At 43.7% G+C, this 21939-nt stretch overlaps 1 protein-coding gene across 1 annotated transcript in view; it reads right to left on the minus strand.

Annotated features, from left to right (window-relative positions):
- Window positions 1-803: 803 nt before the first annotated feature.
- ENPP6 (ectonucleotide pyrophosphatase/phosphodiesterase 6) overlaps window positions 804-21939 on the minus strand; it is a 31255-nt gene continuing 10119 nt past the window's right edge. The window contains exons 2-8 of the mRNA XM_068681333.1: window positions 20173-20352; window positions 14835-14946; window positions 11660-11801; window positions 10213-10392; window positions 7754-7891; window positions 5085-5208; window positions 804-4149 (exon numbers count right to left, since the gene is read on the minus strand). Of these exons, the coding sequence (XP_068537434.1) occupies window positions 3926-4149; window positions 5085-5208; window positions 7754-7891; window positions 10213-10392; window positions 11660-11801; window positions 14835-14946; window positions 20173-20352 (1100 nt within the window). The 3' untranslated portion in view covers window positions 804-3925. The remainder of the gene's footprint in view (window positions 4150-5084; window positions 5209-7753; window positions 7892-10212; window positions 10393-11659; window positions 11802-14834; window positions 14947-20172; window positions 20353-21939) is intronic.

The raw sequence follows: 21939 nt of genomic DNA on the forward strand, positions 1-21939 counted from the left end.
CTGCTGGAAGCAGTGCGGGTGGATTCAGTAGGCCCCATCTTTTATCTTCATTTCACGAAATTAGTGACCATGCTGGTTGGTCAGGTCTACTTGAGGAGGAAAAGGAGGGAAGTGTGCCCACATCTTTGCCCATCAGTGGTGAGCACACAGGTGGCACAGCAGTTGAGGGATCACATCTGGTGAACACATCACATCATACGCCTTACGTCACAACAAGGTGGGCTTGGAGAAGCCTGGAGAGACCATTCAGGGATCATTCATAGAGGAGCAAAATGGTTTGTCATGTCCACTGAACAGCGTGAGTTACACCTCCCTGGACGGATGCTCCTGGAGGCCCCAGTTCTTTATGTGCCCCGTGAGAGGAGCAGTGGTGCAAATTTCCACCTTTCTCCACTGCACCCTGTGGCCTGCTTGGCTTTGTGTTACCCTGGAGAAGTTATTGAATGTAGAAGAGATTTCTCAGCCAATTCGCTGTGAGAGTCAGTCCCTCCTTGGCAATCTGCCTGGCCACCATCGGCCAGCTGGGCAGGGAAGGACAAGGCCAGCTTTGCCTGCTGAGCCTTCTTCGCTAGCTGGACGGACAGAGAAGCACATAAAAGCCCCAAGCAGGCACTGAGCAGGCACCAGTGAGCTGGGTGCTGTGCAAACGTAGGGTAAAAAGATTGCTCGTGTCCCAGAGACCAAGGAGGGGACGCACACCAAGGAGGCCAGAGGTTGGTTACAAAGCAGGGGCATGCAGCAGGCAAGAAAGCCCTTACTATTATTAATGCAGGTAAATTGCTACAAGAAATAGTGAAAAATGCACCTGTTCAAAAGCTTTAATACTGAAATACATCTGGAAAAAAGCACTGCATATACAAGCTACAGCATCTCATGTGATACATTTCATGTCCCTAATTTACATGCTGACAAGTTTGCCGTTTCTAAACAATGTTATCATTCATCTTGCTGATGATTAATCAGCAGAAGCTTCAAACACCGTCTATCACACATTGATGCAGCAATCAAACAAGAAAGGCAAAGTGTTATGGTTGTTGTTGTTTTCTTGTGTGTATGTGTTTTTTTGTTTTTTGTTTTGTTTTTTTTTTTTTTTTCCCAAATCTTACAGTATTTACAAAAAGATTCATTTTTTTTTTCTAACAGCATTCTTAGATTTATTCACTCATTCACAATCAGTCATGGTACAAAAACATCATTCAGAACCAGTTTTTAAAATACACCCACCTCAGTTGCATAGTACACAGAAAAATAGGCTAGAGTCAAGACACTGATTTTTGACTGAGAATGTGAACTGATTCAGAGGTACAAACTTTCAGAAGAAAGATGTGCTTCTCACACATAACCAACTCTAGTTCCCATGAAGCTAATGAGCTTCTTGTAGGTCTACCATCAAATTTCCCTTTTATATAGTATGTTTTGAGGTGTATTGCCATACACACTGCTTGCATTAAGGTCAAACACCTCACACAATTAGGGATTTTGCTCTGCAGTATTTGCTCCAAGGACAGACACTGCATATGGCCACCATGACAAAAATGAGTTACACAAAGTATGCACAATATCGGCTTCATGTCTTGTGGCCCATCCCTGGAACAACTCAATGGACCTGATTTGTTTGTCTGATTTCTGCTTCTGCCATTGAGCATCAGAACATATCCCTGTACTTTAAGGATCTGTAGTTCTGAATATTGGCTTCTTTTTACTGTCAGAGTTAAAACTGCAGACTGTGGAGGGATTAGCGTGTCCTGTACATATCCTGTTGATTTCCAAGCAAGAATTTGCAATTTTGTCATTTGGTTATCTTGTGTGCTGATAATTTTCTCACTTTAAAAATGTGCTCCAGCGAATTCATTGAGCCTGGTCCATTAAAGAGCAACAGGGAACTCTGAACAATAGATGCTTGTTTTACAGCTACTGCAAACGCTTAGAAAGCACTAAATTGCCTTTTATACTCAACAGTCTAATAACAAAGACTGATTTTCTCCCCTTTTTTTCCAATTGATTTGATGGTTCACTTGAGCTTTAAAAACACATTACATAAATCTTTATAGCTATTACAGAAGTCTTTTGTCAAGTTTAATGCGTTGTATTTTTATTTTTTTTTCATAGGGTAATCATTCACCCTTAAACTCACTGTACCAGAATGGTGCCTGACTCTGGATCCGTACAAATAACACGTCTTAGAAGTTTATTTTGCACGGGGAGGGACCTGAATCCTTCCAAAGGCAGTTTTTCATTGAAAGCTCCTGGCTCAGAGGTATATCAGAAAAAGTGCTGAGCGCTCCTGAAGGCACGACTGAAGGCTGCAGCCTGCCGTCAGCCTCCCCGGGAGGAAAGGACACTTTGTGGGATCAGACCCTTATGGCTCTGTTCAAGATATGCTTATTTCACAGTAGAAACTTAATGATGCAAAAAGACCACCTCTCTAACGACCCACCACAGCCACAGCTTATATACATTCCCATGTTTAACACCAAGGACTGACAACTGGACAGTTTAACAATTCAGTGCACTTCATCTTCTAAGCTAACAGGAGGACTTCGAAGCTGCTGGCTTTGCCTCCAGCCCCCGCCAGCCCTGTGCTGAGCACTGCCCCAGGGCAGATCCACTGGAGTGGATGAGTAAGGGCAAAATCATATTTATTTTTTTTTTCAGGGGATTTACTATGTCTGCTATGTTGATGTTTTCAGGATTATATCATCCGTTTGACTTGACCTTCAGATGCATTACCTCCAAGAGCAGCCCCGTGCTCTCCTGCTATATTTAAGTCAACCATTATGACTTTGGGTTTCGTATCCCAAGGTGGAAATCTTAGCTAGGCTTAACTGAGAGAGAGGTGGAGAGTGATGCATCTGTGTAAACCTCTCTCCCTGCGGCAGAATACCACCTCTAAAGAAAAACAGCAAGGGAATGTGCTGCCCACCACATTGCTTTAACGGCAGAGATGCAGAGAGCAGGAGCTGGTAGAAAAGTAGTAGCTGTTGGAAACCTTCAGAAACACAATTGGATAAAATAAACTAACAAAAAACAACTAAGCAGGTGATACCATCTTCACCAGGAAAAGCAGAGAGGCTGTTAAATGCCAGGCTTCCTCATTGTACTTGCTCCTGAACCTGGTGTGTCCAGATGCCATTTCAATGTCCTCCAGTTTTTGGTGTGGAGGATTTCCATCAGTCCCCTCCTGCCCCACCCCTCCCTCCAGCTGCGGTCACTGATGAAAGCCCAGCCCCAGGGGCACGCAGTGCCAGGGCTCGCTTTAAGGGAAAACAAAGAAGGAAAGGCTGGGAGAAATAGGATGCTCTCACTGCTTTCCTGCCGATCCACCTTTCTTGGCACTACGATTGCTCAGCAAAGAGCTTGGCTCTCTGATGAAGGGGTTGGTAGGGACTGGGCTTGGCTGGCACTGTAAGGAGAAGTGGAGGTCTGCTGGAGACAAAGGAGTAAGCCAGAAACAGCAAGGTAAATGCACAGAGGTCTGCCTCCACCCCTGAGCTTCTCAGGAGCAGGAACAAGGGCGAGCCTTTCGGTTAAGTGTGCTGGGGTAAGAAGTGCTGGATGTCCAGGGATCTCCACGTGCACCCACCAGAAAAGTTTGCTGTTAGCCAGCCTGAATCCTGCTCCCATCACCAGCTCTGTAACTCTAGAGCAGCGACACCAGCTTTCCTGGCTGTGTTTAAAGCAGCACAAACCTTGTCTTCACGTTACAACTGCTGTAAAAGCAGGACGGGTCGGATTCACGCCTGGCGGAGCACGACGGCTGAGCGGGGGACAGCAGTCTATTAATAAAGCTATTATTCAAATGAAGAACTTAAAAAACAAAACACACAGAAACAAAGAACAAAACACACACATACCAAAAAAAAAAAAAAAAAAAAAAAGGAGAAGGATCAAGTTGCTGGTGACAGTGACCAACATTGTTCGGGGATCACAGCGACCAGATCTGCTGGGCGAGGAGCGAGAGCAGAGCCAGGGCGAGCGCGCAGCTGCTCCGCTGGTGCAGCGGTGCCAGGGCGGCCGTGTTCCTGAGCATGCACTCCACCCTGTCCCAGGAGCCATTGTTTGGCAGCGGCTGTACTCCTGCGAGGGTGCACATGATGTTGTAGACATCCACGGACCTGATTGGAGGCGCTCGATAGTTGGATCTGAAGTCTGCAGGGAAAGCAGGTGGAGAGAGGGGTTAACGGGCTCGGCCCCTGAAACGCGGGGCAAGGGCTCTGCTGCCACGCCAAGGATTTACCAAGCAGGCTGGGATGCTCAGCGTAATTTGGAGTATAATTTGTAAGGTTATATTTGATAATTATAAACTATACAGTTTGTGGCATGGCTCAGCAAACACATTTTAAATGCTTGCACTCATTATTTTTACTTCTAATCCAATTTGATTCCCAAACTGAAAACTACAATAAATAAATACACAAATACAGGAGCTTCTTTGCTGTGTATACTGGTAGGTTTAAAAGTCTGAAATAATGGTGTTTTGCACTCTTTTTTTGCTTTCATTCCTGCCTGTTGCCATAGCCTAGGACTAGGACCAGGACTAACTTAATGGTTAAAGGGTCCAATGAAGGGGGAATGAGGGGCTTCGTGTCTGCCCGCTGGACAGGTGGGCGAGGTCTGCTGCAGTTTCAGCCTCCTCAAAGATAGCACTCTGCATTAGTGAGTCCGAATCCATGAACAAAAGGAGAATTCATGTGTTTCAAAAAGAATTAAAAATTTAGGCCAGCCTTGGAAAATAGGCCAAAGGGATGGAGTTACTGTGCTGAGACATAGGAGAGGGGCTGACTGAATCGCTTCACCTCTCTCTGCCCTGTTTCTTCAGCTATGAAATAGAGATACAGATGGAAACCTTCACAGTGCCACCTAGGATGAGGAAATCCTGATATCTACTTATAATTTTGGGGTGCAATCTTTGAGTGCCACCCAGTCCTGATGTGCCAGGGGCTGCAGGGATGCTGGGGCAGGGGCTATGGGGCTGCAGGAGGAGTGGGATGCCCCGGGTGCCACGGTGGGTGCCAGGTCCGGGACACCCAGCTGGGGCAGCCCCACTTGTGCCCCTGGTGGGGATGGGGATGGTGGCATCGTACCTGGCCCATACGCAAGGAAGATGCCTCTCATCTCCATGAGCTCGTTGTCGTAGCCATGCCAGCCGTTCTGCCAGGCCTCCCTCTTCCCCGTGCCATTCTCCCAGAAGGGCAGCTTGTCCCTGCTCTGGGAAACAAAAGCAAGGCACGTTAGTACCATGGCATGCCACCCTCTGCCACCACGTGCCACCACGTGCTGCAGCACCCCACGGGGTTAAAGCAAGGAGGTTCCTTCCAGGGAACTCAGTCCAAGGTGCAACCTTTGCTCTCTTCCTTCCCCTGTCTCTGGCGTGGACAAGTTTTGTCTTCCTGCTTTAAGGAATTCATAAGGAATCATAATTCTTGTTTTTCTTTCCCCATATTACACTCCTAAGCCATACTTTTAATTTCCTTCCTTAGTCTCTGCTGCTGCATATTAATAGCTCCTGACAGACCAGCTGTAACGGTGTCGTTTCCTGCCCCTGGGGAAGAAACGATCCTTAGGGTCCTCTTGAAATGCTGCACCAACCCACTCCATGAGTTCAGCTAGTCCCACGGGATGGCAGCCCAGGCGACACTCCGGATATCCCTAAAACTATAGCAGGAATCTCACTTACCAAGACAAGGAACATCAGTTGACAGTTCGTTAACCCCTGGTGTTAATTTCTCCAGTGGTCACAGAGCAGGAGCTGCAGTTTCCTAAAGCCAGGCCTGGGCTTCCTGCTCCATCACAAGCACAGAAGATGCCCCGGCAGAGTCTCCTGCATCCCACCCCGGGGCAAATGGTGCCACTACCCCTGCCCGGAGCATTGAGTCATTTCTGAACGTGTTTCCCTCCTCTGCCAGAGAAGGACATTCCCGTGCACAGGAGCACCAAGGATGGCAGTGATTGTGGCTGCGAAGGGCAGCTCTTTCGTCTGGTCTCCACAGGAACCCCTGGAGTATCCCTTGTGTTTCTTCGTGTGTAATAGTCAGCAGATGTAGCAGATAATTGAACAATTTTAGCTGACAAATTAAATCTCTTTCCTTGTCTCCATCTATTTCCCTGACAGCGCTCAGAGCACACCAAGGAGAAAACAGACTCGTTTCCCTCGTCCTACCACAGCACCTCTGTACGTGGTGCCCTGCTTGGTGTGGTTCCAAAACACCTTTCCACATACATCCCCTTTGCCTCTCAAAAAAAATAATTAGGCAAAGTGTGTTAAAAAGAAATGAATTAAACAGCTTATATCTATCAACTAGCCAACAGAGAGTTAAAACATCCTGCGAGGGTGATAGCAAAGAGCTGAATATCCTCTCTGCAATGGCTTGGGCAGGAAGTATAATAGAAGGCTCAATTATTGCTTAAAAATATGACAGGAAACTTTCATTTTCACATCCCATTCACGGATAATGAAAACGTACTGAGGATAAGGAAGATCTGACAGAATTAATGAGAGGACATTCTTGAAAATCAGAAACAATGGGAAGGAATGGGCTGAGAGACAGAAATAATTACCATAGCAGCAGTGTTTGCTGCACTGTTATTAAGGTTTGTCAGAGTTTCAATGATTTTTTTAAAGAGCATTTTTTACAGAATATGTAAAAATGTTCTGTGTTGAATTTCATACTGTACAAAAGAATTTACTTATAGTTTTTTAAAAAAAAAAATCAGCAAAAATGTTTCCAATGCTTACTTTACTAGTCTGAACCTTAACTGTGGCTTTTTAATACGTATTCTAACCAGAGGTGTGGTGCTCATCCATCTATACCCCAAAACAACTGGGCTTTTTAGATATGTATTTTTATTTAACTGTGGAAATCCCTGTCCTAAAGTCAGGTTAGTTAGCGAGAAATGTGGCAGTGTGGACCATCCTGAGCAAAGCCAGGTGAACAACACCTCTGAGGGTGGTGCAGGAAGATGCTCAGCTGAGTTTGCATGAACTGCAAGGCAATATGGCCTAATGACCATGCTGGGACGTTAACAGATAAAGAACAGGACTCTTTGGCTCTGTCACCATGTTACTGACAACGTAACCTCTGAGCTGTGCTGGGATGCGATTGATGTCTGCAGTGTGGAGATGGTCAGCAGAGATACAAGTACAAAATAATGATGATGGCAATAATAATGATAAGGTGTAATAATACGGTGGTATGCAAATCTCTTAATATGCAAGTCTGATTGTCTGCCTAACAGGCTCTCAGAATTGCCATGTGTGCACTGGGTATCTCTGAGGAGTAAACCTACAACCTGACTCTTTTTGTGGCTGGAAGACCTGGGAGAAAAGGGGTGTTCTTAGAATAGAGTCTGGTGGGTGGGAAGCCAGACAGAAAGAAAAGTAGTAAAGTACCACTGAATGGAGGGACAGTAAGATCTTGAAACGGGAGCAATCATTTCACATCTGTCAAGAGCAGAACTGAGAGAGGATGGTAAATTGGCAGGGAAAGAGGAGTAAATCAACACGACCATAATGGACAATACAAAATGTCCTTTTTAAGGAACCATCATATATTCTTAACTTTGTCTAGCATCAGCATAGGTGTCGTGTCTTTAGGATCTTTCAAGCACACAATATTTGATGTGAGCACTGCAGTAAGCACAAGTAAATGATGTAATATTTTGACTCAATGTCCAGCACAGAATTATATGTTCTTCTTCCTGCATTCATGCATTGCACCTTTTCACATTAATGTCTTTTGCTTCTGTACTTTACCTCTGCTATGAACCATCCCTTCTCAGCAACAAGAGTTAGAGGAGAAACGAATTTTCCTTTTTTGTAGAAAAATCTCTCTGGAATATCCTGTATGTTATAAACATCCATGTGCTCCACGACTTTCAATTTTTGATATATCTGCAAAGAAAACAAATGTTAGGACACCATATGGCTATAAAGAGCATATGCACACCTATGGGTCTGTAGATACACATGAGTTTTTTAAATGTCTAATCCCCAGTTCATTTAATTTGGGACATTGCTAGTCCTAAGGTGATGACTATGCAAAATCTCCTTATAAGTTTTTGGAGGTTCTGAAAAGTTGGGCCATAAGCAAATAGAAAACCTTAGGTATTATACACACTTACAATACATGCACTCACAAATGTATGCATGTGAGTATATAGACATACAGACACGGACCAGTGAAAACCAAACTAAAGGAGACCATAAGCTAAGTGGTGAAAAGAAGGGTGCTCAAAGGCACGAAGTGGACAGATGAGGAAAAGGGATATTCTCTTCTTCCCTCCGTGTGCTTGAGTGAACAATTAATACCACCTTGCCTTGGTTTCTTATACTTAACCTCTCTATCCCTATCAAAGGGATTGGTAGTGCTTACTTATCTGCTTTACGAGGATGCTGTGAGATTACTCAGTCAATGCCTGCAGCTTTGAAGGTGCACAATGCTGTGCTGGTGGCCTATTAATATTAATCATACCATCTGGAATACAATTACACAAATGTGGTTAAAGCCACAGTTATTCAGGAAAATATTTAAAATGCCTAAAGATGTTCATGTGCCATAAAGAAGGCCGCTATTGGAGTCCCCAGAGCTTAAAACACTTTTTGCTTATATACAAATAATCTTCAGGAAGAAAGAGCTCTTCAAAGACTGCAACAAGAATGAAAGGTTCTTCATTAGCCTTTTAGTGAAGTCTGCCCTGCATATGTGATGCATTTGTACAAATGCAATCTGCATTGTCTAGCTGGGGTGCTTCATGCATGCATCTATCCAACACTGAAACTCCCCGCCCTGTCTGCGGTCACCAGAAGGAAGGAATAAGGGTGGGATGGCAGGACTCAGCCCAACCCTCCCACTAGTGCGTGGTCATTGTATTTCACCAGTACTTCTGGTGCTTCAAAGTGGCATAACTCTTAAATCTGATACCGCTAAGTTCTGATACGATCTAATTCCTGAACGGGGCTTTCCAAAGTGAATTAGAATAGTGGAATCTGGCTCGTGGGAAAAAGAAAAATTAATTTTACTTAAAGTAGCAGCACTCCAGTAAGAAGTCCTAAAAAGAAATGAAGGCAGAAAATAAAACCATGATGTGAGACATTGCATTTTATTCTCCTTGGGGATATTAGGCTGGTTAACAAAAGAGAAGCATGTGCTTAAGGGCTTTGTCAGAAAAAAGCAAAACAAAACATGTCAGTGTGAAGTGGCAATTTATACTTGTCCTTGTTCGATGGTCTTGCCTACAAAACTAGAGATCGATGAGTTAAGGCTGAGGAGGACATATATAAACTCTGTAATACCCTGCAGGAACTTTGAGGGATAGACTTACACGTGCCTCTAAGACAACTGTCAGTCCTGGCACTAATTTAAAATGTTTGCGATATCCCAGCTGTACAATTACTAGAGAGCCTTTTTGAGTGCAATTGGCAAGTGTTCTCTTCAAAGAATCATATGTCCTATGATGTACTGGAATTAGCTAAAATATAATATAGAAAAAAAAAATCACCTGGAGTGTGGACTGCCTGTTTTGTACATCCACTCATCTCTATTTTGAGGACAGCAAAAAAGACTTCTCAAGCACTGGTTTCTAGTTCAACTATAATTCACTAGTGTATTAGTTACAGATGCTGCATTTTCATTCTTTTCAAGTGGTTTCCATATTTCTTTCTGTATTGTTTTAATTTGCTCCTCAAAATCCTGCAGTTCTAGCCTTGGGCTTTTATAAGGGATTTAACCCAACATGCTTATTCATCACAATTCTTCAAAGGAGAATGTTGTAAAAATGGGCTTTTTTGGTAATTCTGGTGTAATTGAGTTAATTCCTCAAACTCTGTAGAAGCTTACTGGAACAAGAATGCCTGACCTCTTCCAGATCATTTAAAAATCTCAGCTAATGAGTCAATAAATTAACTAATATATATAACATTTCAAAAAAGGATTTTGAGTGAAAATCTTCTAGCTATTTATCAAAAGCACATAGTGGTGGGGGTTGAAAGCATGTATCTGTGCCAAATAATAGTGAAGGATTATGCTTTTGAGTTGACTGGTGTGAATTCTCTTCAGTGATGCGATCAAAGTGTGGCTCCTGAGACGAACCTCAGGCTGATTTCTGCACACATCTCTGAGAACAGAATTTAGACATTATGACCAAACAAAAGAAACAACTGTCATAAAACCCAAGAAAACATGAAACAAATCAATACTGATAAGCTGTACTTACCTCTGTGTGCTTCTCTGGAACTGGCCAAAGGCTGACAACAGGACCCCGGTCCTTCATTTGAATGGTGTCGCTCATATTGATGTAGTTCTTCAGCTCAATCACTTTGTCCGTCCACGAGATGTCTGTCATCCCGTGGTCGGAGAAGAGGAGGACGTTGACATCATTCTGAAGGCCCTTGCTCTGTGGAGTGAGTGGCAAATGTTAAGCCCCATTTGACCTCCTCTGATTTTAGTGGAAGGCCACCAGAAGTAGCGTGGCTGCAAATATCCTGCAGGGAGCTCGGCCAGCACTTGTAACAACAGCTGTCCTGGGAGAGTCTCAGGTTAGCACCAAGGAGAGATTTGGCAAAATAGACCCAGTTCCCCACTAAGTAAGCAGATGATACATCCCAGCCCCACAAACTGGTTGTACCACTTGGTCTTGGGCAGGATTTTATCCAACTGTTCGTTATCTGTAGGTCAAAATGGTTGTGGAAGAGCAACTTTGTCACAGTACCACCTGTGGCAAAGGCCTTCCCTCTTTCCCTCCCAAACACAGCCACTTGGCATTACAGCCCTTATGATTTAGTGAAGATAGAAATATATTTTCCTGCTGAAGCACACAGAAAACTGTAATGTGTACTTATCCTTGTGAAAAGAGAGCAGAAATATTCACAGAATTGACATTTACCCGAAGGCTTGATATCGTCTCTTTCTCACCACAAAATTGTTTGCATAGCGTTTTTTAAAACAAAGTTTCACGTACAGAGTTCTGAGTGGTACTATAAAAACTACCATAAAAGTTAATTGCCTGATTCCACAAACCTTACAAAACAAGTAGTTTTGATTCATTCGCCTGCCATAAATTCCAGCCAGCAACACAAGTTATAAACAGAGCAACACATATATTGGTTTATGGCTTCCTGGGGCTATTGGGGTAATAATCCACTAGGAGGATTATAATGCCATCTCCGAGAATAAGAATCGGGGGAATGGTGTCTTAACTTTCACGTGATATCAATAGCCTCTCTTTCTGAGGAAATAAAAATTTACAGCCAATGCATCCAATTAACAGGCACTAAATAGGCTCTTCATAGTGCCACAAAAAGCAGTTTTTTAGAACTTTTCAAACACTGTGTTATGGTCTCAATTAATTACCATTTTTGAAAAGGTCTCTCTAAAAACTGTTGTAATGGCAAAGTTACTGGCACTTGGGGAAGAGACACACGTCGTTTTGGGGCTCTGAGATGACAGGTGCACGGTGAACAACAGATGCTGGTACTTTGATCATGACAGAACAGGTAGAGAGGATTGTAGCATATGGAATACCAAAATCATAGAATCATGAAGGTTGGAAAAGCATTCCAAGTCCAACTGTCCCCCTACCACTAATATTACCCACTAAACCATGTCGCTAAGTACCACATCCAACCCAGCACCCAGGAGCTCGGTTTTCTGACATCACTGACCTTGATCTGGGTGATCATGTTGCTCAAGGCTTTGTCCACCTCCTTCAAGGCACTCTTCCGCTGCTCGGACGAGGGGCCGTAGTGGTGGCCTTCCACGTCGATGCGCTCATAGTACACCGCGGCCATTTCGGCACTGCCGTTGCTGGAGGTTGGAGGGAAGGGAGAAAGAGGGGGAGAGGCTGAGGTACATGGGCCTAGGAGCCCTGATGTACAGGCCTAGGAGCCTTCCCCTCCCGGCTGGTGGAGTTACCAGTGCACTCTTCACTAGGACTTAGAGCCCAAAAAAAAACAGAGGAACATTGTCTGCTTCCAGCCTCTGCTTTTCTACCTGCTGCTGACGACTGGGCTTCTTATTCCCACCCACACACATTGGAGGTGCCAGGTAGAGACTGTCATGTGTGAACACAGGCTGGCCTGGGAGCCCTCTGCTACGTCTTCAACTTAGGAAGATGGCTATTCATTTAATGACAGAGAAAGAGCCAGAAGAAATACTGAGTTCTTCTTCCACAGGTCAATCCCCTTATTAAAAGGATTGTGGGAGTTACAAGTTAAAATCTGGTTTAATTAAGGTTTGGCACTTTTGTCTTTCTCCTGTGTGAAGCCTTCCAAACTACCCAGGTCAACTCAGGACAGGCTCTTCCATAACCCTGCAGAAACCCGTGTGCTATGAATTGGGATGAGATTTTAGATGGGGTTTTTATTTCATCTGACCAATGAACAGAGGAAAACTGGGGTAATCTTAGAGCTGAACAAGGTTAGTTGGTCACACGTTTCTGCACTGAATGTCCTCAGCCCAATTAGTAAGGGTAGCACATACATCAGTGCTTAATTACATTTTCATGACCACCGTACAATTCACTGTAAACCTTCCTGAGAGCAGTCGTGTGGATAAAATCACAAATTCATGCTCATGAAGTTCAAACAGTCTTTTTCTACTGTACTTAATATGTGCTAGGGTGTGCCATCCATAAGATATGCCCTGATTCAGATCAACATCCCTACAAAAAGATGTTCGTGTGGTGTTCTGACAGGTCTGGCTTCTCTTACTAAAGGCTTGCCAGTAGTCTGGGGTAAGGAGTGAGACAGAAGACAAGAATCAGAGGTGAGGAACTGGCTGAATGAAATTAGGACCTATCATTTTACTTGTGAGCTTGCTAAAGGCCTCTAAAGAGGCATCCTGTAGGCAGCTGAATGTCTCTGCCTTGGGAATTTCTCCACCAGTCACCGCAGAGCAGTGCTCCTTCTCACTCCGCAGGATTTTAAAACCATTCAAGTGAAGCAGCCTTTCCCTTCCCCTTCATTTCATTTTAATTGTTACTTTCCATCTATATTAGGGACAAATTAGTTTCTGAAATTTAACCCTGTAACTTCTGTGCTGCATAAACTCTCACTGAACCTATTGAAGCAGTTTTCTTCTGCTGCAGTGCCTGTGTTATTTCTCTGCTTAGACCGCTTTGTGTCTTCTCACCTGTAACTAGAAGATCATTTGATCCAGATAAAAATATTCATAATCATCGTGCCTTTTTCCTCTTCCTCACCCTGCTGCAGGCAGGGAGCTCAGTTCAGAGGAAAGGGAGCCAGGCAGAAATTCAAGAGGGGATGCTGTGCAAATGGAAGTGGTTCAGGGACTGAGCCTCCCACAGTTCCAGCACGATTTGTGGGGTTTGGGCTCTTCGGAAGGCTGTAGCTGAAGTTTACTGCAGACATGATGGTAACATGGATTTGCTCTCTTCCTGAAATTTCCAGCTTTCACTTCTTGTGAGCTGCCCTATTGACTTTCGTGTATCCCTGCCCTTTTCACTGAAGGCCGCAGCAAGCAGCCTTGTGACTCCTGGTGAATTAGCTATTGAAACTTTTTCAATGGACTCCAGCTACCCAAAAGAGCAGCTTGAAGGGCTGGAGCTTTTAGTAGTTCGTGCTTTGCTTTTAATCGTGTTCACAGTTACAAAGCTGCAACCCTTCCTGAGCAGCCTTACGCATCTTCCTTCACAGAGACCCAGGCAGGAAGCTTCAGGCATATCCTGACCCATCCCCAGATGATACTCAACCAAAAATCTTTCTGTGGTAATTCTGTGTTTCTGCCAGAAATCAGGTCTGGTTTCTGTATTCAGTTTCCCATTCCCTTCTTTATTCACTGAATTACAACTTTTGCAGAAGTTCCACAAAAGCTTCCTATGGCACATGCCATATGAGCATATGAGCTCCTCATGTCACATGCAGATAACCTTAAAATGTAAGCTAAATCATTTCAGGATCAAACATCTCACACGAGACAGCTTCTCTCAAAGCCCCATGCTGTAGACGACACTGTGATTTGTGAGCATCTGTGCAGCAGGACCCGGAGTGCAACTGGGAGCCATGTCCCCAACAGCTCCATCATCATTTTGGAGACAAGCAACACTCAGCATCCGAATACGAGACTTTTCGGATTAAACTGGATAAATGATGGAACCAAAAAGGTTTAAAAAGAGGAAGCTGATTTATAGCAAAGATAAGGCATAGGCTATGCATGTGGTGGTGTAGTTTCAACAAACCTAATCTTCCCCGATTTTACAAGCTATGAGGAACTCTCCCTTTGTTAGTGTTTGGAGGAGAGATGGTGCAGCTGGAAAGCTGGATACAGAGCACGCTGTTTTTCTAGGAGACATCAGAGAAATATATTCCCATAATACTCATATTTGCACAGAATTAAAGCCTGCTCCAAAAGCACTGTACCTAAGATGTTCTACAATGCAGAAGAAGCCAAAACATTGGTCTTGTAAACAGGGGGCTGGAGTTGAATTTCCAAATTTCCTAATTCCTAAGAGCACTCTCTGAATCTCAGCATTTCAAAGTCTGCTATTGCAGGTCAGTGACAAGATTCTCACAGCTTGATATTGAAGTTTTTTGAAACAGCAAGGAAAAAAAAAAAAAAACAAAACAGAAAGCTGGGATGTCTCCTCTGTGTTGTGATCTACACATGAAAAAAGGAACACAAATTTCCCTCTAATCTTAATATAACTGCCTGTTCCTCTATACGAGCGTGTTTCTTTGACAGTATTATGAACCAGTTTTGGACCCCATCATCCTGTGTGGGAGCCAATCCTGAAAACTGTCCTACAGCAAGGCTGATAGTAAAACCAAATATTTACCCTTGGGGAAGGAAACACCACACTGCCGAGTTTTAATGACGTACCGGAAAGACTCGAGAGCGTCACTGATAGCATCTGCAAAGTTTTTGTCTGTTGGGACACTGAAGTATTCGCGGCAATAGCTTGGTCTGACTCCAAGGATTTCGACCTCACAACCTACAAATGAAAAATGTGCTAAGTTTTGCACTTTCATTACAGACCCCACGGTGTGGGGTCCAAGTTCACAGTAAATTCCCTGTGACATGACTTACCTTACACCTTCCGTGCTGGAAACTTTGTGGTTGGGAATGGGAAAGGGGAGAGGGGTATTTTGGATGAGTGCTTTTAGCAAAGTGAACATTGGATCCTTTTATTTCCCTCTTTAAAAGGAGGTCTGTGTGTGACCTTCCCAGGACAAAGCTCCGATGGCCTCATGGCAGACCCTTTCCACCTAAATCACTTGGCTGTTTTGATCTTAACTACTGCGGCCACGTATCCTCACTCCCAGACTTCCAACATAATAGATTTAGATATTGTTCCCTCAAAGTTCAGCAAATACTTTCCACTTAGACACACTGTATCTTACATCATAATATCCTCTATAAACTGTATTTTATTATGTGATTCTGGCACTCCACTATTAAATCTGTTTCCCAGGAGGTCTTGTTAAAACAGTATAAACCAATTACCTCTCTTGGTAACTTGCAGCCTTCCTTGCAAAATACAGTCCAGAAATTTGTGGCAACAAATCCTACAGGAGAACATGGCCCTGAACACACAAAACTTGTTTTTGTGGTTTTCTGCCCTTTTGCTCTCTGGTTACTGTGTGCTGCTGAATAGCATTAATATTTAAAAGAACAGTGCTTTCACAAACACTGGATTCATGCGAATTATCTTTAGAGAACCCCAGAGTCCTCCCATCACAGCTATGCATTTTCTGTTGTGTTGCTGGGGCACAAGGAGAAAAAGAGATCTTTTGGAAAATGGACTCTATACAGCAATACAGTCAGGTCAAAAAGGCAACTCTAAGCAGTACCCTGAATCTGCCTAGATTTGGGTCATTTTGCCTCTCCTTTGGGCTGGAAGAGAGAGGCATTATGGCCCGTCAGAAGTTGACATGGCTTGAGAGGAATTAGGGTTGCATGGGAGGTGTAAGTCCAGAGGGGGCACTAGGGCAAGCAGAGCTACTTTCAGAGGTGTTTTGCAGTGGTTTAATCACTGGGACACTCAGTAAAGAGAATTTGCCTGTGTCATGCATTTCAGCCCGTGTGAGCTCATGCTGCTGAGATGCAACACTGGGATAGAGGGAAAAGCAAACATCTTGCAAAATAAGCTGACCAAGAGACTTGGCATTGCAGCGGGAATTGCAATAGGCAATTACGAATAATGCAGTATTGCAACAGATGAAATATCATGAAATACCATGCTTTTGGCTTTGTCCAATTTAGGATACCACGTATCTCCTATTTGCTCTTTCTATTTAGGCCAAGATTTGCTGAAAATAGGCCTTCAGTGACTGCACAGCCTACTTTTGGGAATCTGATGCTTATGAATACTGCCAAAGCAGCTGACAAGCTTGAAGATAGACACCCAATTTACATGCTGAAATGATAGGTGACCCATTTCGAAAGGAGTTTACTCTAGCCCAGTTTCTTCTGCTGCAGTGGCCATTGCAACCTTTCACCATATAAATTCTCACATCTTCAGCCTTGGCTGAGCACATGCCTATTAGCAGGTCCATACAATGTGGTCTCACGTCCCGTATGACATCTGCCTGGCTGGGATTTTGGTCAATGAAATTCCTGCAATCAGTAGCATAAGACACAGTTGCTCAAATGCACTCGTGTGCTTGATGTCCTGGGTGCTACCAGCAGCAAAATTTGAGTTTTTAGGCATCTTCAAGGCTGGAGACAACACAGCACTCCTCTGTGGGTTTAAATGGTATTTCAGGACAAAACTGGAACTTCACGGCCAAATTGTCCTCTGACACTTGAGTCTGGGAAAAGACTGGCTCCAAAGCCATCTTTTGGTAAGGACGCATTTGGAAACACAAGGCCAGTCATGACTAAATTGAGAAATGACGCCTAGCAGTTTAGTTTGGGTGGATGACTGCTCATAACCAATGACTAATATAATGACTTTGCCTCTTTTTTCTCTTCAGATGCTGACATCAGATTACAATTTTCTCAGATATTCCTCAGAATTACTCACAAAATAATTTTCATTGGCAGCATCAACCTCTTGGGGATCTGAGATATTTTTGATATCTCTATCTTTGCTATTTCTAGATTGTCAAGGGATAAGCATGAAATAAAAGACTACAAAAACAGCAACAATTAGAAACAGTTTTTGGCCACTAAGCATTGGTCTTCAAGCATGCACTTCATTGACAGCAACATTGAAAATTCAGGCTGCCTAAATTAGACATCAAGAACTTGCATGTTGTTTTTTGTTTGTTTGTTTTTGTTGTTTTGGATTTTTTTGTTGTTTGTTTTTTGTTTCTCTGTGTGTTGTTTTCTTTCTTTCTTTCTTTGTTTCTCCCTGTAGTGAGCAGGACTTAAGATTGGATTTTCAATGTTCAGGCTTGTTAAAATTCCAAAATACCGGCCTTGAAGACCCTGTAGTAAATTATATTTTGTGCTGGTGGAGGCCAGGACAGCTGGTAAATTTTCTCATTTAAATATAATGGGAAAGGATATTTGAAAGGATTTGGAGCCAGACAAAGGGAATGTTAAGTTTTTTTGTGGTACAAATAGATGAGCTGTGTTGCTGAGATTTAATGTTAAATACCTTTCTGCACAGTTTTATATGACACTAAACCTTTATTTAAAAACCGTAACTTCTGGAGCTGGAATAAGGAGTTCTTTCGCAGTGATATATAGCTTCTTCTTTATCTATCTGACATGGAGACTTGAACCTCTGCCAGCTTTAAATTGCATTTCTAAACATTGATTTAACAGTTGGACACTCCATGTCATAACAAAAAGGTCTGAAAACTTTCCAGACTAGCTCCATGGTCTGGAAAATGTTGTGTTTAAATGGCAAAAGGTTGGGTTTGGAGGCTTTTTTCCCTTTTCTCTCATTTCAGTATTTAGAAAGATGTCACTGCACTTCAGCTGAAGCTGTTGCATATGCTGCTGAAAAATGAGACCATTTGAGGGTATGGGGTTACATCACCCTCCAGGCTGAGCGCTCTGAAGCTTTGACTTTTGTAGTACCACCAGGAGGCTCTTGCACTCCTCTGGGGCTTCACCATCTGCTGGGGTGGCAATGCTTCTGACAGGAGACCTGGGTGTGAGACCAGGCGTTGCACCTCTGATATGGCATTAGCTATTGTGTTTTACAAAGCAATCAAATATTCAGAGGATATATAACTTTTTCCCCCAGGAATGCCTTGAAAGCAGAAAAAAAAAAAAGATAAACCCACTGTGTTCATCTCTGAAGTGAGACCGTGCTGCCATGAATAAGGCAGGAAAATGCCCCTGCAAGCCAAGTGCTTACCACGAGAGCTCTCAGCACAAGCAGTGGCTGGGACACCCAGCACGGTGGTAATTTTTTCTCCTCCGCTCCTGGGGCTAGGACGGCCCAGCTGAATTCTGCCCACACATGGGCTTTGCTGTGTCTGTGCTGGGATCATAGATACAGCTGTGATGGCAGGGTATTTACACCCAGCGCCCCTTCTGCTTTGTGTCCCTCTGCGCTGGGGCTTAGATTTTCTAGATTTTGTGCTGGGGATCACTTTCCCAGTCAAATGCCTTTTTAAGAATTAAAGCTTTAAAGTAATAAATCTAGAATTTTTAGAAGGGATTCCGTGCTTACTATGGAATTAGAAAATGCCTCAAAAATCCTATGGGGAAATTTTAATAAATAAATACTACTGCATTTTGTCTTCTGTGCACTTCTGTGTACTCCTGTTACATCTGGACCCCACTGCTCAAAAGGTAACAGGTAGGAGCTTGGTAAACTCTAAGGGCATTTAACAGAGAGGGATCCTGCTCTTTTGGTTTTGGTAGCCCTCTGTAGACTGTTACACCTACTCAGTACATAATTATATCTACTCAGTGCAGTTATTTCAATAGTTAAAAATGTCTGTAGTCTGTAGAAACAGGTCTTCTCATAAATTTTTAGAAGAACATTCTTTTATAATTTCTATTTCCGACTATTTGCATTGCTGTTAAGTCACTTGGGTGACCCAATAAAATTAAGCTTTTTTTTTTTTTTTTTTTTTTCAGGGTATTCTAAAATACTATATCTAGTCTGCACCTGCAGTTCAGTATTGTAAGGCAATATTGCCACCCTTAGATCTTCTTGCTTGTCACCACTGTAGAAATGCTCTAGCTTTTCAATCTTTTCCATCTTGGTTTGCTCTTCCTTCTGTTTCCTGAGAACTGTGGCTTTTCTCCTGGGACACCATCAGCTGCGTTGCATGGGGAGAGCGTGACCAGGCACCCGTGCGTTGGTATGAAGGAGACAGGCTGGCTGGGAGCCCACAGAGTGACTCAGCTCTCATTGCCCTGCTCTGTCTCTGGCTGTATTCAGTACAGCTCTTCTAACATATGGTCCTCCAGTCTGCAGTTGCACAAGTCAACATTTGCCTACTGCTTAAGTTGCATTGTTAGAAGGTCAAGAAGCAAAGAAGGTGGATAACTTGCATGGGGCTTGGTCTGGCTGCACAGCTGGAACATTTATTTCCACATGGTTCCCTCAGTGGACAACCTAAGGATATACTCATATTTTTAAAAAGACTCATTATGTTATACCCCTAGGGATTTCAGTGCTCCAATACCCAACCAAGCAGGAATGGCAAGGCCAAGTGCCTCGCTTGAGATGAATGGCTCAAACCTAGAGCAGCTGTGACCTCTGGTGAGTTAATGATGAAGGAAGACAACAGTGCTCACTGCAGGTCACCAAAAGATGTATAGCTTTCAGCTGGATTTTGTTGCCCCACAATTAAAATAGATTGCTTTCATTTCCCAGCTACTGCTTTCCTGGTTAAAAACAAACAAACACTGGGGGAGGATGATTATTATTTGACTTTGATCAGTGACATAGTCTACTGCATTGCTCTGTGAACCCTTTGGCACAGCAGAGGCTAGAGGTAGGCAGGAGGAAGGAGCAGTCAGTGGAGGAGGAGATGCTCCGCAAGCCAACACTGTCCCTGAAGGTAATGTCTGGTGGAACATTACTCCCAGTGACACTTACTTGAGTGTTTTCCTTCCTCAGCATATGCAAACTGCCATGCCCTATGAAAAGAGAATTCATTTCCTTAAGTGATTTGTAATATACTTGTAATTCTTGTCTGTATTTCAGAACTGTAGTGTGTGAAAAAGGCATCCTCTGGAGTATGGGGTGCTTAGACGTAAAGATGCACCATTGATAGGTAGTAATTTTTGTCATACTGACCTGGCCAGTAGTACATGAAAACGTTCTTTTTTTCTTTCGTCATTGTGACCCACAAAGGCTCCGATCCATTCCACCAGAGAGGCAGCAGGCTTTCTTTGTTCACGCCAATATCGAAAGATACATTTGTCTTTGGGTCCCACATGTAGTTTCCAATCATCTGATGGACCTCACAGTGGCGACCTGCAGGGAGAGAGAAAAAAAAAAAAGAGCACAATCTGATTTGTGTTCTCCAGCAGAAGGATGCCACCAGCAACACCAGTGCTGCCACTTGCTTAAGAGCACTGAGCAGTCCATGTCCCGCAGATTGGCCACCTAAAAGCTAGTTTCAAAAGCTGTGTTCCCTTCCCAGCCGATAAAGACACACCTCCTGAAAGCAATTCATGCCATCCCAAGACAGGCATCTAAGGTATCCAGGAGGAGTTCTTCTCTGGAGGAGCATATTTCTCTCTATTAACTGCACAGAGAGATTGGGTAATTAGCTCAGCCTGAGACAGACAATTTTCAGAGGCCTGAAGCCAGAAGAGACAGATCTGATGGATCCATGGCCCACACAACATGCTGTGCACAGTCCACATGAACAGGCTACCGTGGTGCCACACCAACAGGCTGCCGTGGTGCCACACGTGTGGCTGGTGTCTGGCTCCTTCTCCGCTTGCAATGTCTGCCAAATCCGAGGCTATTTTTAAGGCAGCCGCCCACGCTCAGCCCCTGAGGGCTGCGGGAAGCAGTCTGCAAACAGGAAGGGATAAAAGCACAGTCTGGAAACACAGAATGGATTTTGGGAAACTTGCATTTCCTCTCTCCTTCACCTAACACTTAGCGCACGCTGCGCAGTGCAGACACCTAAAAAAAATAGAAAATTGTAGCAGCACTCAGAACAGGGTCAAAATAATAAAAAGCAAAGCCACAGGCCTTCAAGCGGCCTAAAAGCTCAGCAGTTTGCAGGGCATAGCTGGGTTAAGCTGCCCTCTCCATCCTTTGCCAGGCCCTGTGCTCCAGGCATGTTCCTTAGGTATAAGCCACAGGCACGCAGGATATTGGGCCAGAAGGTCCAAAGGTGTGACCAGGCTGAGGCTTTCCCTAACTATCTGTTGGAAGGATTCCTCTCTCCTCTTTGAAAAAAAAATCCATGGGCCACATTGGTTTTCCACATACAAGCTAGAGAGCTGTTTTGTTGTCATTGGCAGAAGATACGGTATTTCAAGAGTTAACCTGCAGTTGAGTTAATAAAAATGGGAAAAGAAACGTTGCAGATTAAGTTGTACTGGAAGTTCACGATTTCCTCGTCTTAAAAAGTAGTGGCTGATGTATGTGTGAGACACTGTCATCGTTACCCAGTGAGTCATGATATTGCAGGCATCCGGATAACAGACTTTGATTACTGTGAGAACAAGTGTGGTGAGCAGAACTGAAATAACCTCAGGATGCTTGTTTTAAAAAGGCTTCGTTTTGAGCAGAGGACTCCATATATTTTGTGTACATGTGACCTTGACAAGGATTTTGAAAATCTCCTTCCCTACTATGAAGTATTTCAATTATGCAGAACATTTCCTCCTCCCCAGAGGAGCAGTCCCGGTTTGTAGCAGTCGCTATACGCCATATTAAAACAAACAGGCTTAATTTAAGAAAACTGGTGGACTGGAGGGGAAGTAATCTGTCCTCCTTAGTCTGCCAAGAGCTTTCTTCATTATAAGTCTAAAAAGAGCTAGTAGGAGGCCTCTGTAGTGCATCAAAAATGCAACCTTCCTACTTAGATGACAACCCTGT

Source organism: Anas acuta, chromosome 4 (genome assembly GCF_963932015.1).
Source record: "Anas acuta chromosome 4, bAnaAcu1.1, whole genome shotgun sequence".
NCBI classification, from domain to species: Eukaryota; Metazoa; Chordata; class Aves; order Anseriformes; family Anatidae; genus Anas; species Anas acuta.